The 13,544-nt window shown below is 36.5% G+C and overlaps 1 protein-coding gene across 1 annotated transcript in view; it reads left to right on the top strand.

The window, feature by feature from the left end:
* PEX13 (peroxisomal biogenesis factor 13) overlaps window positions 1-2,702 on the top strand; it is a 35,012-nt gene extending 32,310 nt beyond the window's left edge. Inside the window, exon 4 of the mRNA XM_060026543.1 lies at window positions 337-2,702. Coding sequence (XP_059882526.1) covers window positions 337-635 — 299 coding nt within the window. The 3' untranslated portion in view covers window positions 636-2,702. The remainder of the gene's footprint in view (window positions 1-336) is intronic.
* Window positions 2,703-13,544: the final 10,842 nt, after the last annotated feature.

Here is a 13,544-nt window from a genome sequence, read left to right as displayed (position 1 = left end):
AAATTTCAATTTAAAATATGAAAGACATTGATGTTAATTTTCATCTTTTGATAGAACTGAATCGTTTTACTCTATGAATGCACCAACTGATGTAAACTTCATGTTCTTCAAGGCTGAAAAAATATTTAGTAAATATAAAATTAAAAGTGTAAGTTGTAAGAAGGGATCCTAGACTTAAACCTACTCATCTTGATTTTTTGAATATTCATGTACACTATTTGTTTATGTATTTTATTATATAAGTGTAACAGAGATTTTACTTAACATTTTATTATCAATATTCTGTTGGACCCTCAAAGTATGTGATAATTACAAGGCTGTCTTTTCTTCCATCAGAACAGCAACCCAGAGTGCGTGGTTGGCTTCTGGCCAGTCTTGATGGTCAAACAACAGGACTTATACCTGCTAATTATGTCAAAATTCTTGGTAAAAGAAGAGGTAGAAAAACAGTGGAATCCAGTAAAATTTCCAAGCAGCAACAGTCTTTTACCAACACAACACTAATTAAAGGAGCAACAGCTGCTGATTCTTTGGATGAACAGGAAGCTGCCTTTGAATCTGTTTTTGTTGAAACTAATAAGGTTCCAGTTGCACTTGATTCCACTGGGAAAAATGGAGATAAACAAGATCTTTGATAACTTTCATGTTTACCTGCAGCTGAACTATACTTCAGAGTACTTTTTAAAAGTTTCTTCTTACAAAGAAATTCATCTTCAATCCAATGAAAACATTTGTTAATGGCTATTCCAGATGTTTTGTTGCTAGAAATTATTAAAGTTGTACACTAGTATGTTGGTCTAGTGACCTGGTTACATTTTACGAGTTGTTATTGGACCATGAGGATATTTGTTTTACCTAGATTTTAAGATTATGGAGACTATCATTATCATCTAATTTAAAACCCTGTGTTTATTGAAAGAATACGATTCATGAACTATAGAATACACAGTTTGCTACAGTAGGGATCACTAATGCATTTTAAAATTCTAGATTAATTGACTTGGAATCCTCAGAAGTTGAGTGACAACATATAAATATCAGAACAGGCAAAAAGGCTAATTTTTCTACAACTTTAAACAGAATAATAAAAATTTTCTGATGTGTATTACATCCAGTATTGGGTTTTTTAGGCAGTAGTAATATGTTTTCACCCACCGACAATTGATACTTTTATCTTTTATTGTATTTTTTAAAAATTTATCTTGGAAAAGTCACTAGAAACATTGTGAAGGAAATGGTTCCAGGGTGACATATAGCCCTAATTTAGTTTTCCCTGCTAATAAAGAGGCTATAATTTATCTTTCTTACAGATTATTTCCATTTCTTCAGAGGATCACATCCCTTTACAGTATGATTAGTTTTCATCCTGGGTGAATCAGAATACATATATGAAAGATTTACTTTGTTTTCCTGCAGCCAAGACTCAAGTCCTTTGAGTTTCCAACTCAGTTCCAGCAGCAACGATTTTAAATCTTTTCATAGATTCTCTGCTTCTACCTAATATAATTAACTTTTTAAAATTCCATATTCAGGCTGTTCTTTAAACATTGAGAGTGTGTCACATTGGGTACACATTTCTTTTAGGTGTGGTTTTTACCACTGAGACTAAATACAATGCTGAATTGCCATTTAGAATATGATAGTGCTATTTGACTTGTTTTTTGTTTAATAATGATTTTAAATCTAGTTAAATTTCAGAACACTGAATATTTCCCCACAAAACTGGAAAATTCATGTACTTGCTGTGATCATACTACAAAAATAATACTATCAGAAATACAGGGTACAAGAATACATTTACATATATTGTTGAAAACTTGGAATTATTTGATAAAAATTTTGATTTAGTATTTTTATCTTTCTTCTTACAGACTTTATGTTCAACAAGTAAGTAATTCTAGAACAGTTCAAACTAAAACATTAGGAACCAAGTATGTGTATAATCAACATAGAATTTTACTAAAGGCTTCTTGGGAATCTCTCTTTTGAGACAATATAATAACTAATATATCATTTAAAATACAAATGTTGACCCCGTGCAGAAAAAGTAATAAGATAGTAAAATCTGTTTATCTTAGGCATATTTTTCTAACACCTGGTTCTTCAAACCTTCAAGTTAAGGGGATTAAGTTACTTATATATTATTTTCCATTTGTGTTCTACAATTAGAGGTTCTGCTTTGTTTGTTAGAAAGTAATTTATGGAAATTTTGTTATTGAAACAATTTTTGATAAATTATTAAATTTGGCATTGAGACATCTAAATTGAATACTAGAAGTGAAGTAGAGGTGAGATGTTGAGTCGGCGCTATTTAGATTAGAAAAGGTGGGTCTTTAAGATAGTACTTGTGATTGCTATTAAAGATGTATAGGGAGAAGAGTATAGTACAGAATGAATGACAAAAATAATTTGACTTGGGACATCCCTGGTAGTCCAGTGGTTAAGACTCCGAGCTTCCAATGCAGCGGGCGTGGCTTCCATCCCTGGTGGTCGGGGAACTAAGATCCCACATGCCTGCATGGCATGACCAAAAAAAGAAAAAAATTGACTTTTCTTAGGGTGTTTTTGGTTTTGTTTTGTTTGTTTTTGGTTAAGAATGCTAAATTGCAATGTATATTATCTGACTGGTAACTATTTGTGTTTGAAAATTCCTTTTCTATTAAGAATCTAGAAAAGGAATTTAGGACTAGAATAAGCAGAGACATTTTGTAACCTTTTTTAGATGACTAAATGTAATGTTTAAGGCTCCAGTATTGTTATTTTTAGGAACTTATTTAAGGACTGCTACTTTACAGAAATTACTAACTGAAACTAAAACACTTTCAATTAAATAAAATAATAAATCACAAGTTACAACAAGAAAACAGGTTTCATTTAAAATTTTTTTCTGATTATAGTTTATCAGTGTAGAAAGGAAAAGGTAGGAGGACTATAAATTTTCATGTTTTAACATTTCATTTAGGTACTTGATTTAGTCTATCAGTGTGTCATAATTATATATTTACTTGAATACTGCTGTCCTTTATCTTGTGCTTTCTTTAATAGAAAAAAGAATGATATTAAATGCAGTTAAAATTTTATTTTTAATAGATTGTTAAGTTGCTTTTACTGGACAAATAAAAATATATTAAACTTGATTGACATTTTTTGAAGACAAACTTAACTCTTTTCAGGATTGCAATTAATGTAAAAGTCTCTGTATTTTTCTTCATATCATTGTGTATATTAACTACTGCAAACCAATGTGTCTGCTCTATTTCCTTGTGATTTAAAGAAAATATTAAATTTACATTTATATAAAAATTATCTAGAAGGTGAGTTAAATAAAAATAAGGCCTCAAGTCTAGGTTTTGGGAGACCTAGATTCTAGTCTGGACACCACTACTTACTTACTGTAAGATTATTTTTCAGTTTCCTCATTGATAACATTGGAGATAGCTACTACATCTGCCTCACATGAGAGTGCTTTTTTTAAAATATGAAACACAGTCAAAAGTAAGAGATTATGACAACTACTTGTTTGTAATTTTTTTCATGTATATTTAAACTTCTTACATCCTGTTAAAATGTCATAAGGTATTTATATCAATGTAAAATTTCAGATTCACACATAATTAAAAATTAAAATTAGTTCACTTGTACTTATAACTTTGCCCAAAATGTAATTTTAAATTATTTTACTGAATACCAGAACAGCCTAGAAAAATGCAGTGGAATATTTGTTCAACACAAAGAAATTTTGTTTTTTAAGCATTGCCTTTAAGTGTCCTTTCATATTGTATGTTGTTTTTATTTAGCTTATCTTATTTGGGAGAATGAACTGTTTCTTTTAAAGACCGCTAACTCACAAATCCTGTGGGGTACTTACTATATTATGCCCTATGGATAGTTTTTCACATTTAATGAAGAAATGTTTTAGTCTAACTTAACTATGTTTCTCTCCTCATATAAATCATTTCTTTTTTTAAGGATTTCATGTGCTCAGCATTGACTCAATCATTAATTATACTCTTTATTAATGACAGCAGTATCATTGGTCTAGAAAACCTACACTTTTGTTCTGCTTCATTTTACCTTAATAGTTTTTCTTCATCTCCTGCCTGCAATTCCATACTCCCCACTCTCTACTATATTTAATGTTTATCCTTCCAAGCCATCTTCCAAATTTTTGATATATTTCTTTGAAAAACTATATAATAACATTTATTTTGTATAAATTTTAAATTTTATATAAATGATATTATGGTATAAATTTCATTTTGCTTCTAACTTTTATAAAATATTAGGTTTTTAAGAACTATTCATGTTACTGTATATAGCATACTTCTGACTGCTGCATGGCTATTCTATTGTATTCACATACCATAGATTATCTTTTCCGCTAGTCATAGATATTTAGGTTATTTCCAGCTGTTCCCACTTCTACAAACTTGTACATTTCTTCCTATGACCCTGCCCTGTAGTTTCTTTGGTATATATGGCCTAGAGTAGAATGGCTGGGGTTTTGAGTATATGCATATTTAATTTCAGTTAGTAATGCTGGATTGTTCTTGGAGATGGTTATACCAATTTGCACTTACACCAGCAAGACATGATGATTTCATTTTCTCTACATCTTCAGCAGTACTTGATATTTTCTGATTGTTGTTAATCTGATAATGTATGAAATTGTATTTTGTTTAATCTGCATTATCTGATTACTAGTAAGTCTAAGCATATGCTTTTTAGTCATTCTGGTTTTCCAGTCTATGGATTGCCTATACTTATAATTTGCCCATTTTTCTATTAGACTTTTCTCTTTCTTGCTGATTATAGTACAAGAAATTCTTTATATAGTCTAAATAATGTTTCCTTGTCAGGTTCAGATGTTGGAAATAACTTAGGCTTTTCATTTATTAATTCTTGTCTTTGGTGTCCTTTATGGAATAGAAATTTTGAATTTTGCCCCCAGTTGTTTGTATTTTTTAGATCTTGTTCTATCAGTGTTATAGTTTTACCATTTACATTTAATATAATTGGAGTTTATTTTTGGATATAGTATAAGGTATGAATCCAACTTTTTCTCCAGCTAATCATTAAGGGAAAAGTGTTATTAAGAAAACCACTTCTCTCTCTCTCTAGAGGAAAATTATCTTGGATTTACTTTTTCCTTAGCACTATTTCCTTGAAACAGTGGGTTAAGATAAATAAGGAATGCCAGCTGTTTACCCAGCAACATTTTTTTATTGTAAAAAGCACAGGCTTTGAGATTTCTCTGAGTAAGGTACAACTGATAACCAAGCTTGTTCCTCCTTGGGGAGATGTGGAACCCACCTTTAGGGATTTTTACACCATAGTGGTTTCTGTGGCATGTGAGGCTTACCTAAGGTGGATGCTCTCCTCTATATGCTGTGTTTACAGTGCTATACCTTTCTGGCAAGCTAAGTGACCTTGGTGCCTTTTGGGTCTTGTGAGTGTGAATGTCTGCTGGGTATGCAGAGTAGAGTTGTAAGTTTTTCTAACACCATCTATTAAATCCATATTTTCCTATTTCATTACATACCAAGTTTCCATAAGCATGAAACTGGGGCTCTCTGTTCTGTTTATTGATAAATGTCAATTCCTTTCCCAGTACAACACTTTTAATATAAGTTTGTAATATGTCTTAATAGGTGAATCTATTTGTCCTACTTTGTTAAAATTACCTTAGCTGTTTGTGGATTTTTATTCTATGTATGTATACATTTTAGTATCAGTTTATGAAGTTCCCCAAAACAAGCTGCTGAGATTTTTATTGGAATTGAATTGAATTTGCAGATTAATTTAGAATTAACATTTTTACAAGGTCAAATCATCACATTTGTGAACATAATTTTTTTCTTCATTTATTCTGGACATCATGTGTTTATGGGTTTTTTATTTGTTTTTTTGGCTAATTCCTAGGTACTTCATACTTTTCATTGCCATTGAAAATGGTATCCTGTTATTTCTGATCATGTTGAACTTGATGTTGATCTTGTATTTCCAGCTTTGATGAATGCTTTTTAATTCTAAAGTTATTGATTCTCTTTGGTTGTCTATCTAAATGCAAATGCAAATAATGAGTTTTATTTCTTCGTTTTCAGTCCTTATACCTTTCTTTCCTCTTTATTGTTTCAGCCAGGTTGCCAGTCTGTATTTGACAGTAGTTGTGGTAGCTGGCATTTTTATCTTATTTCTACTTCAGAATCTAAAGTTGCTTTATTAAATGTGATGTTTGCTGGAGTTTTATGCTAGTTAGTCTTTATTGAAAGAAGTTCCCTTTTATTGATAATTTAAATGTGCCTTTGTTTAGATGGTCTTTTGATTTTTGACCTTTAGTAATAGTAATATAGAGTATAACATTGATCTTCTGGTATTGAACCATTCTTGCATGCCTACTTGATGTTATTTTTTTCAATGAAATAATTTGTTTTATCAAAAATACATATAAATGAGCATGGAAGATGATTAATATAAAAGTGGGGTATCATGCAGAAATGTAACTATATTCAGAAGGCAGAATTGCCACTGTTTGATGAGGTGTCCCAGAAGATAAGCTGAAAAGAGGCAGTGGGTCATAGGCTTCGTTGTCTCTGAAATTTTACAAGAGCCTTTTCTGGAGAAAGTAATTGGGCAAGGCCCTGAGCAAATATTGGGAAACCTAGAGTTATCCACAGTTTATGTATTTTAAAATATGTGCCAGCTCCTAGAGCTGGATACTGCCTGTGACACAGGAGGAGTGGGCTGCTTAGACTTTTCCGCTTTTAAGTTCCCTATGGCTATCCTTCAGCACTCAGGAGTAGGTCAAAGCAGAACACTTGTGTGTTCTCAAAAGATCCAGGGAGCAGAAGGAAAGAGCTAAACCATCAGCACATGGTCTCACAAGCCAAGTACAGCAAATAACCTAGGCCAGACTCACCCAGGCACTGTCAGATTTCTTAAAAATAAGGTATACCATAAGAAAACATCAGTTGAAGTCTCTTGAGTCATTCTGCACAAATCTGAACTGGCTTCTCTCTTTGCCTGGTGCACAATTACCCTGGGTTCTGTATTTTCCTGAGGAGTCCTATGATCTTTCTTATTTCTGTACCCTACATTTGCCTCTTTCTTGGTTTACTCTCTTGGAGAGGTAAAGCACATCTAGTAGCTTCCTGAGAAAGGCCTCATGGGAGGTAAAGTGTGGGTCCTTGAATGTCTGAAAATGTCTTTAATTCTAATCTCAATTTGAATAATAGTATGGATATAGAATTCCAAGTTTGCAGTTGTTTTTCTTTAAAAATCTGAAGGGATTTCTCTGTTGTCTCTAGCTTCCATTATGGCCACTGTGAAGGCTGAAGCTGTTTTGATTCTTGATCCTTTATATGTGCCCTATTTTGGTTTTGTTTTCCTCTCTAGAAGCTTGTAGGATCCATCCGAGGACATTAATGATTGTAAATTACTTTGTTTTTTATTTATTTGTTTATTTCGGCTGTGCCAGGTCTTAGTTGCAGCATGCAGGATCTTTTAGTTGCGGCATGCATGCGGGATCTAGTTCCCGGACCAGGGATCGAACCCGGGCCCCCTGCATTGGTAGCTTGGAGTCTTACCCACTGGATCACTAGGGAAGTCCCTAAATTACTTTGTTTTGAAGTTTCCATTTTACTACGTAGTCTTTTCTTTCCCCGATGTTACTGTGTGTGTGTGTGTGTTTATGTTTTATCTCTATCACAATAAAGATTTTCCTCGGGTTTCTGCTGAACTTTGGCTGCCTGCTTATATTTAAGAATAAGAGTCTGAACAGCTGATTGAAGACTTTGAGCAGATAGGGAGGGCTTGTTGTCGGTGAACTTTGTGTTAAAGGTAGTTTGGAACGCATGACATACGATTTGCTAATATTTCCCTAAATTAAACTTTCTATCCAGTCTCAGGTAGAGTGACCCACCAAACTTACAGAATGGTCAGGAAAACAGAACAGAAAGCACTTTAACTGTAGGTAGGCAGGCAGCTCCAATGAGAGTAGAGAGAGAATGGAAAACTGCTTGTGTATAGTTTCTCCTTCCAAACTCACCAATCAGCTAAATCACTCCTTCCCTAAGAAGCTGTTAGTAAAATAGGGAGAGAAGGAGGGAGAAAAAGGCACCAGTGTTATTCTAGAGAAATACTTCCATGTGAAAAAATGGAGTAGGGAATTACGTTAGATTGAACAGTATGTTAAAGTGAATGTATATTTTAGATTTGTCTTCATATTTGCTTTTGGGGTGGTCTCTTTGCTGTTTCTAAGAGAAATATATTTAAAAATCTCCAGTTGTTGATATATTCTCATGGTTTTGTCAGTTGTTACTTTGTATATTTTTGCTACCTTACTATAAGTTTTGTACTTAGCATGCTTTCTGTTTCTTTTTTTTATAGATCAGATGTCTCTGCAGGTTTGGAAGCTGTACATTCTATTTTTATTCTCGTTGTGGTTACTTCTAACCCATAATTATGATTATTTTTCTCTACCAGCGTTTAACGTTATCAATGTTGGAGTCTTACGATAACACAAGAATGTTGGCACACTATCATCCTCCCTGCTTTCTGCAGACACTTTTCCTATTGTCTCTCTGCCCCTATTTCACTTGTTGGTATCACTTGGAGTTTTTTATTCCAGTTAATTTTTTATTTTGAATATTTGCCTAGTAGAACAAATAACTTGTCTGAGGTTACTATTTATCCTTACTTCCTATATATGTTTTATCCATTCAGTTACATGTTTAACCATCAAACTAATAATCACATGGTTTTAAAAAATCAAATTGTGATTAAAAACACATAAGGAAATGAAGTAGTCACCTGCCTCACTCCAGAGTCCTGATCCCAGAATCAACCACATTTAACTCCTTGCTAATCTGTTTTTATCTTCTTATTTCAAAATAATGTGGTCCTCTCACTTTTTTTTTTTTTTTTTTTTTTGCTGTACGCGGGCCTCTTACTGTTGTGGCCTCTCCCGTTGCAGAGCACAGGCTCCAGACGCACAGGCTCAGCGGCCATGGCTCACGGGCCCAGCCGCTCTGCGGCATGTGGGATCTTCCCAGACCGGGGCACGAACCTGTGTCCCCTAGCATCGGCAGGCGGACTCTCAACCACTGCGCCATCAGGGAAGCCCTCATCTCACTATTTTGACTTACCAACTTTAGAGGTTATCTATTACCCTCTCCTTCCCACCCCCTGCCGTGGAGGATTTGGCTGCCTTACACTACCATCCCACACTTCTTCTTACCCATCTTCCTAATATTATTTTAACTTTTAGTCAAGTCAGTGAAAATGTTTGCATTATTGTGACCATGTAAGTATTGTTTCTTTCTTCTCTATTTCTTATGTAACTCTCTGGTTTTCCTGGTGTTGACATTGCCTTGCTTTTTTATTTGTCTGGTTTCTATGTACTGTACCTGGCTAAAAGGAGTGGTGCCTAATGCTTTCAAAGTGCTGAGACTTTCAGGAGTTCTGCAGTGTAAACAGTCTTAGTTGTCAGAATCCCAGTCTTTGGTATAATTTCATTCCCTCTGCTAAGTCAGTTATTTGCTTTCTTACTGCTTCTGAAAGTCTCACTCGTTGTCTTCTCTTGGGACTTCCCTGGTGGTCCAGTGGTTAAGACTCCATGCTTCCAATGTAGGGGGTGCAGGTTTGATCCCTGGTTGGGGAGCTAAGATCCCACATGTTGCACAGTGTGGCCAAAAAAACAACAAAAAAAACCATTGTTGTCTTCTCTTTATGCTTTGTCCTGGTTGTTTAATACCTCTCATTCTTTTTTGTTTGTTTTTTTTTTTTTTGTCATTTTGGGGGAGATTTTGAGGGGAAAGGAGAACAAGGTGAATAATCTCTTGTAATTTAACTAGAAAACAAAGTGGTTTTCTGCAACCATGTGTTATATACCTTCGAGAGAGTTATCCATAGTGCTGCCCATTCGTTCCTCCATACCTCCCCCTATTCTGTGTTGAACTCAATTCAACAGGTTTTTCCCACCACCACCACCCCCATCAAAACAACTCTTGTTGAGGTCACTAGTGACCATTACACTGCTTTCCAGTGACCAATTCTCAGTCTTCGTTCTACTTGACTTAAGGTGGCACGGTTGATTACTTCCTCCTGCTTGAAAATCTTTTTACCCTTGGCTTCCAGGACACCATACTCTCCTGGTTTCCCTGCAATATCACTGAACCCTTCTTTTCAGTCTTCATTGCTGGTTTCTCCTCATACTCCCTACCTCTAAATGTTGGAGGACCTCAGAGTTTAGACCTTGGACCACTACTGTATACTCACTTCCCTGATGATCTCACCCAGTCTGGTGGCTTACAATACCATATGTTTTGATTACAAAATTTTTGTCTTCAGGCCTCATCTTTTATTTGAATTCCAAAATCATATCCACCTGCCATTTCACTATCTCCACTTGGTATCTACTAGGCATCTTAGGTTTAGTATGCTTAAAAATCCTGATGTTTCCTTCAAAACCTGTTTCTCCTTCATTCTCTTCCATGTGTCACTAAATGGCAACTGCATCTTTTGTTTAGGCCAAAAATTTTGGAATCCTTTCTCTTTTTCATTCATACCCCACATGTATCAGGGAATCCTGTTCGTAGTAACTTTAGAATATATTCAGCATTTAGCCACTTAGCATCTCCACTGCCCCCTCTCTGGTCTAAGCCACATCATTGCTTGCCTAGATTATTGTAATAGCCTTACGACTTGTGGCTCTGCTTCTGCCTTTACCTCACCAGACCTATAGTCTGTTGTCAAGACAGGAACAGAGTGATCCTTTTTTTAAAAAATCTAAGTCATAATACAACACTCCTCTGCTAAAAACTCTCCAGTGGCTTCACATTTGACTCAGTAAAAACTCAAAGTCCTTATAGTGGTCTACACGGTGTTAAGCTATCTGACCCTTTCTACTCTTTGCCTTCTACTTTCCTCCCAGGAGTCACATTGCCCCCCTTGTAGTTATTGAATATTCTAGGCATGCTTCCATAGGAGCTTTGCACATAGCTTTTCTTGTGTCTGGAGCCCTTTTCTCCCAGATATCCTCACGGCCCTCTTCTGCATCTTTCTGGTCATTGCCCAAAAGTCATCTTCTCAGTGAGCCTATCCATGTCACTCTATTTTAAACTGCAACCCTTTCCTTCTCCCTCTGCATTCCCTTATCCTTCTGCCTTTTTTCTTTGCAGCATATATTGCTTTGTGTCCTCCTGCATCCCCATACTTGGAAGTACCTGGCAAATTTAGGCATTCATTTATATTGAAAGAATGAGTGGATAAATCATAGTAGTTACCTGTTCCTAATACTCTCAATGTCAAAACGTTTCACTATAAAAAGAGCATATACGAGTGTTATGAAATTAACACTAATGTTAATGGTAAATGACAAAATCAGTGCAAGGTGAGTTAATGGCTTAAATTCATAACTACTAGCTACAGTATGCAATATTTCCCTAGATATGTATAATTCATCAATGTTTTGTTGCTTCTACCAAGGGTTAGGAACTAGGCTGCACAGCCGGAGGTGAGCAGCAGCAAGCAAGCAAGCGAAGCTTCATCTGTATTTACAGCCGCTCCCCATCGCTCACGTTACCACCCGAGCTCCACCTCCTGTCAGATCAGCCGTGGCATTAGATTCTCATTGGAGCGCAAACCCTACTGCGAACTGTGCATATGAGGGATCTAGGCTGCACGCTCCTTATTAGAATAATGCCTGATGATCTGAGGTGGAGCTGAGGCAGTCAGTGATGCTAGCGCTGGGGAGCAGCTGCAAATGCAGATTATCATTAGCAGAGAGTTTTGACTGCATAGAGACCATAATCAATCAATTGCTTGCAGACTCATATCAAAACCCTATCAGTGAGTGGCAAGTGACAATTAAGCTGCATCTGGTGGCAGGCTTTAAATCAGAATCTGACACTAATTTTAGTCCGCACATGGCCTGCCTTTTGTGGGGTTTTTTTGCCTCTTTTTGTTTTTTTTGGCTGCGTTGGGTCTTTGTTGCTGCACACACGGGCTTTCTCTAGTTGTGGCGAGCAGGGGCTACTCTTCTTTGCAGTGCACGGGCTTCTTTTTTTAAAAAAACATCTTTATTAGAGTATAATTGCTTTACAATGTCCACGGGCTTCTCATTGCAGTGACTTCTCGTTGTGGAGTACGGGCTCTAGGCAGGTGGGCCTCAGTAGTTGCAGCACGCAGGCTCAGTAGTTGTGGCACATGGGCTTAGTTGCTCCACGGCATGTGGAATCTTCCCAGAGATCGAACCTGTGTCCCCTGCATTGGCAGGCAGGTTCTTAACCACTGCGCCACCAGGGAAGAACCCTGCCCATTATTTTATTTACCACTTCCATTCACACCTCTTTCCCACGCTGTGCACTTGTCTCAGTCAGTTTTGGTAAGCCCACAAGCTAACCCTAGCCAAAATGAGTAAAAAACAAACGTCGCTGGAGAGCTTCTTTGAAAAGGGAGAAAGAACCAGTGATGAGACAGCAGAAGACTCTAAGACTGCCAACAAAAAGAAATCTGCATTTAAAAGAAAATACCAAGAGTCGTACTTAAATTACGGGTTCATTGCAACAGGTGATTCACATTCTCCAAGCCCACTTTGTATAATATGTGGCGACTGGCTATCAACGAAACCATGAAACCTTCAGAACTGCTTCGCCACATGGAGACCAAGCACCCTGCATTAAAAGACAAGCCTTTGGAGTTTTTCAAAAGAAAAAAAAGTGAACACAAAGAACAGAAGCAATTATTGAAGGCCACCACTTCATCAAATGTGTCTGCACTAAGAGCATCATTCTTTTTTTTTTTTTAATTAAGTTTTAAATTTTTGGCTGCGTTGGGTCTTCATTGTGGTGCGTGGGCTTCTCATTGCAGTGGCTTCTCGTTGTGGAGCATGGGCTCTAGGCGTGCAGGCTTCAGTAGTTGTGGCACGTGGGCTCAAGAGTTGTGGCGCACGAGCTTAGTTGCTCTGCGGCATGAGGGCTCTTCCCAGACCAGGGATTGAACCCGTGTTCCCTGCATTGGCAGGTGAATTCTTAACCACCGTGCCACCAGGGAAGTCCCGAGGGCATCATTCTTAGTGGCTAACCACCTTGCTAAATCTAAGAAGCCCTTTACCATTGGTGAAGAGTTGATTCTGCCTGCTGCTAAGGACATCTGTTGTGAACTTTTAGGAGAGGCTGCAGTTCAAAAGGTGGCACGTGTTCCTCTTTTGGCTAGCACCATAACTACATGAATTGATGAAACAGCAGAGGATACTGAGACACAATTGTTAGAGAGGGCTAGTGAGTCACCGTGGTACACAATCCAGGTTGACAAGTCTACCAATGTTGACAAGGCAACGGTGCTTGTTTTTGTGCGATATATTTTTCAGGAGGATGTGCATGAGGATATGTTATGTGCACTTTTGTTGTCAACCAACACCACAGCTGCAGAACTATTCAAGTCTTTGAATGATTACGTAACAGGAAAACTCGTCATTTTGTGTTGGTATATGCACGGATGGAGCAGCTGCCATAACTAGACAACTTTCTGGTTTCACTACTCGG

This window comes from Delphinus delphis, chromosome 12 (genome assembly GCF_949987515.2).
Source record: "Delphinus delphis chromosome 12, mDelDel1.2, whole genome shotgun sequence".
NCBI classification, from domain to species: Eukaryota; Metazoa; Chordata; class Mammalia; order Artiodactyla; family Delphinidae; genus Delphinus; species Delphinus delphis.
This window is presented reverse-complemented; position numbering and strand designations above follow the sequence as displayed.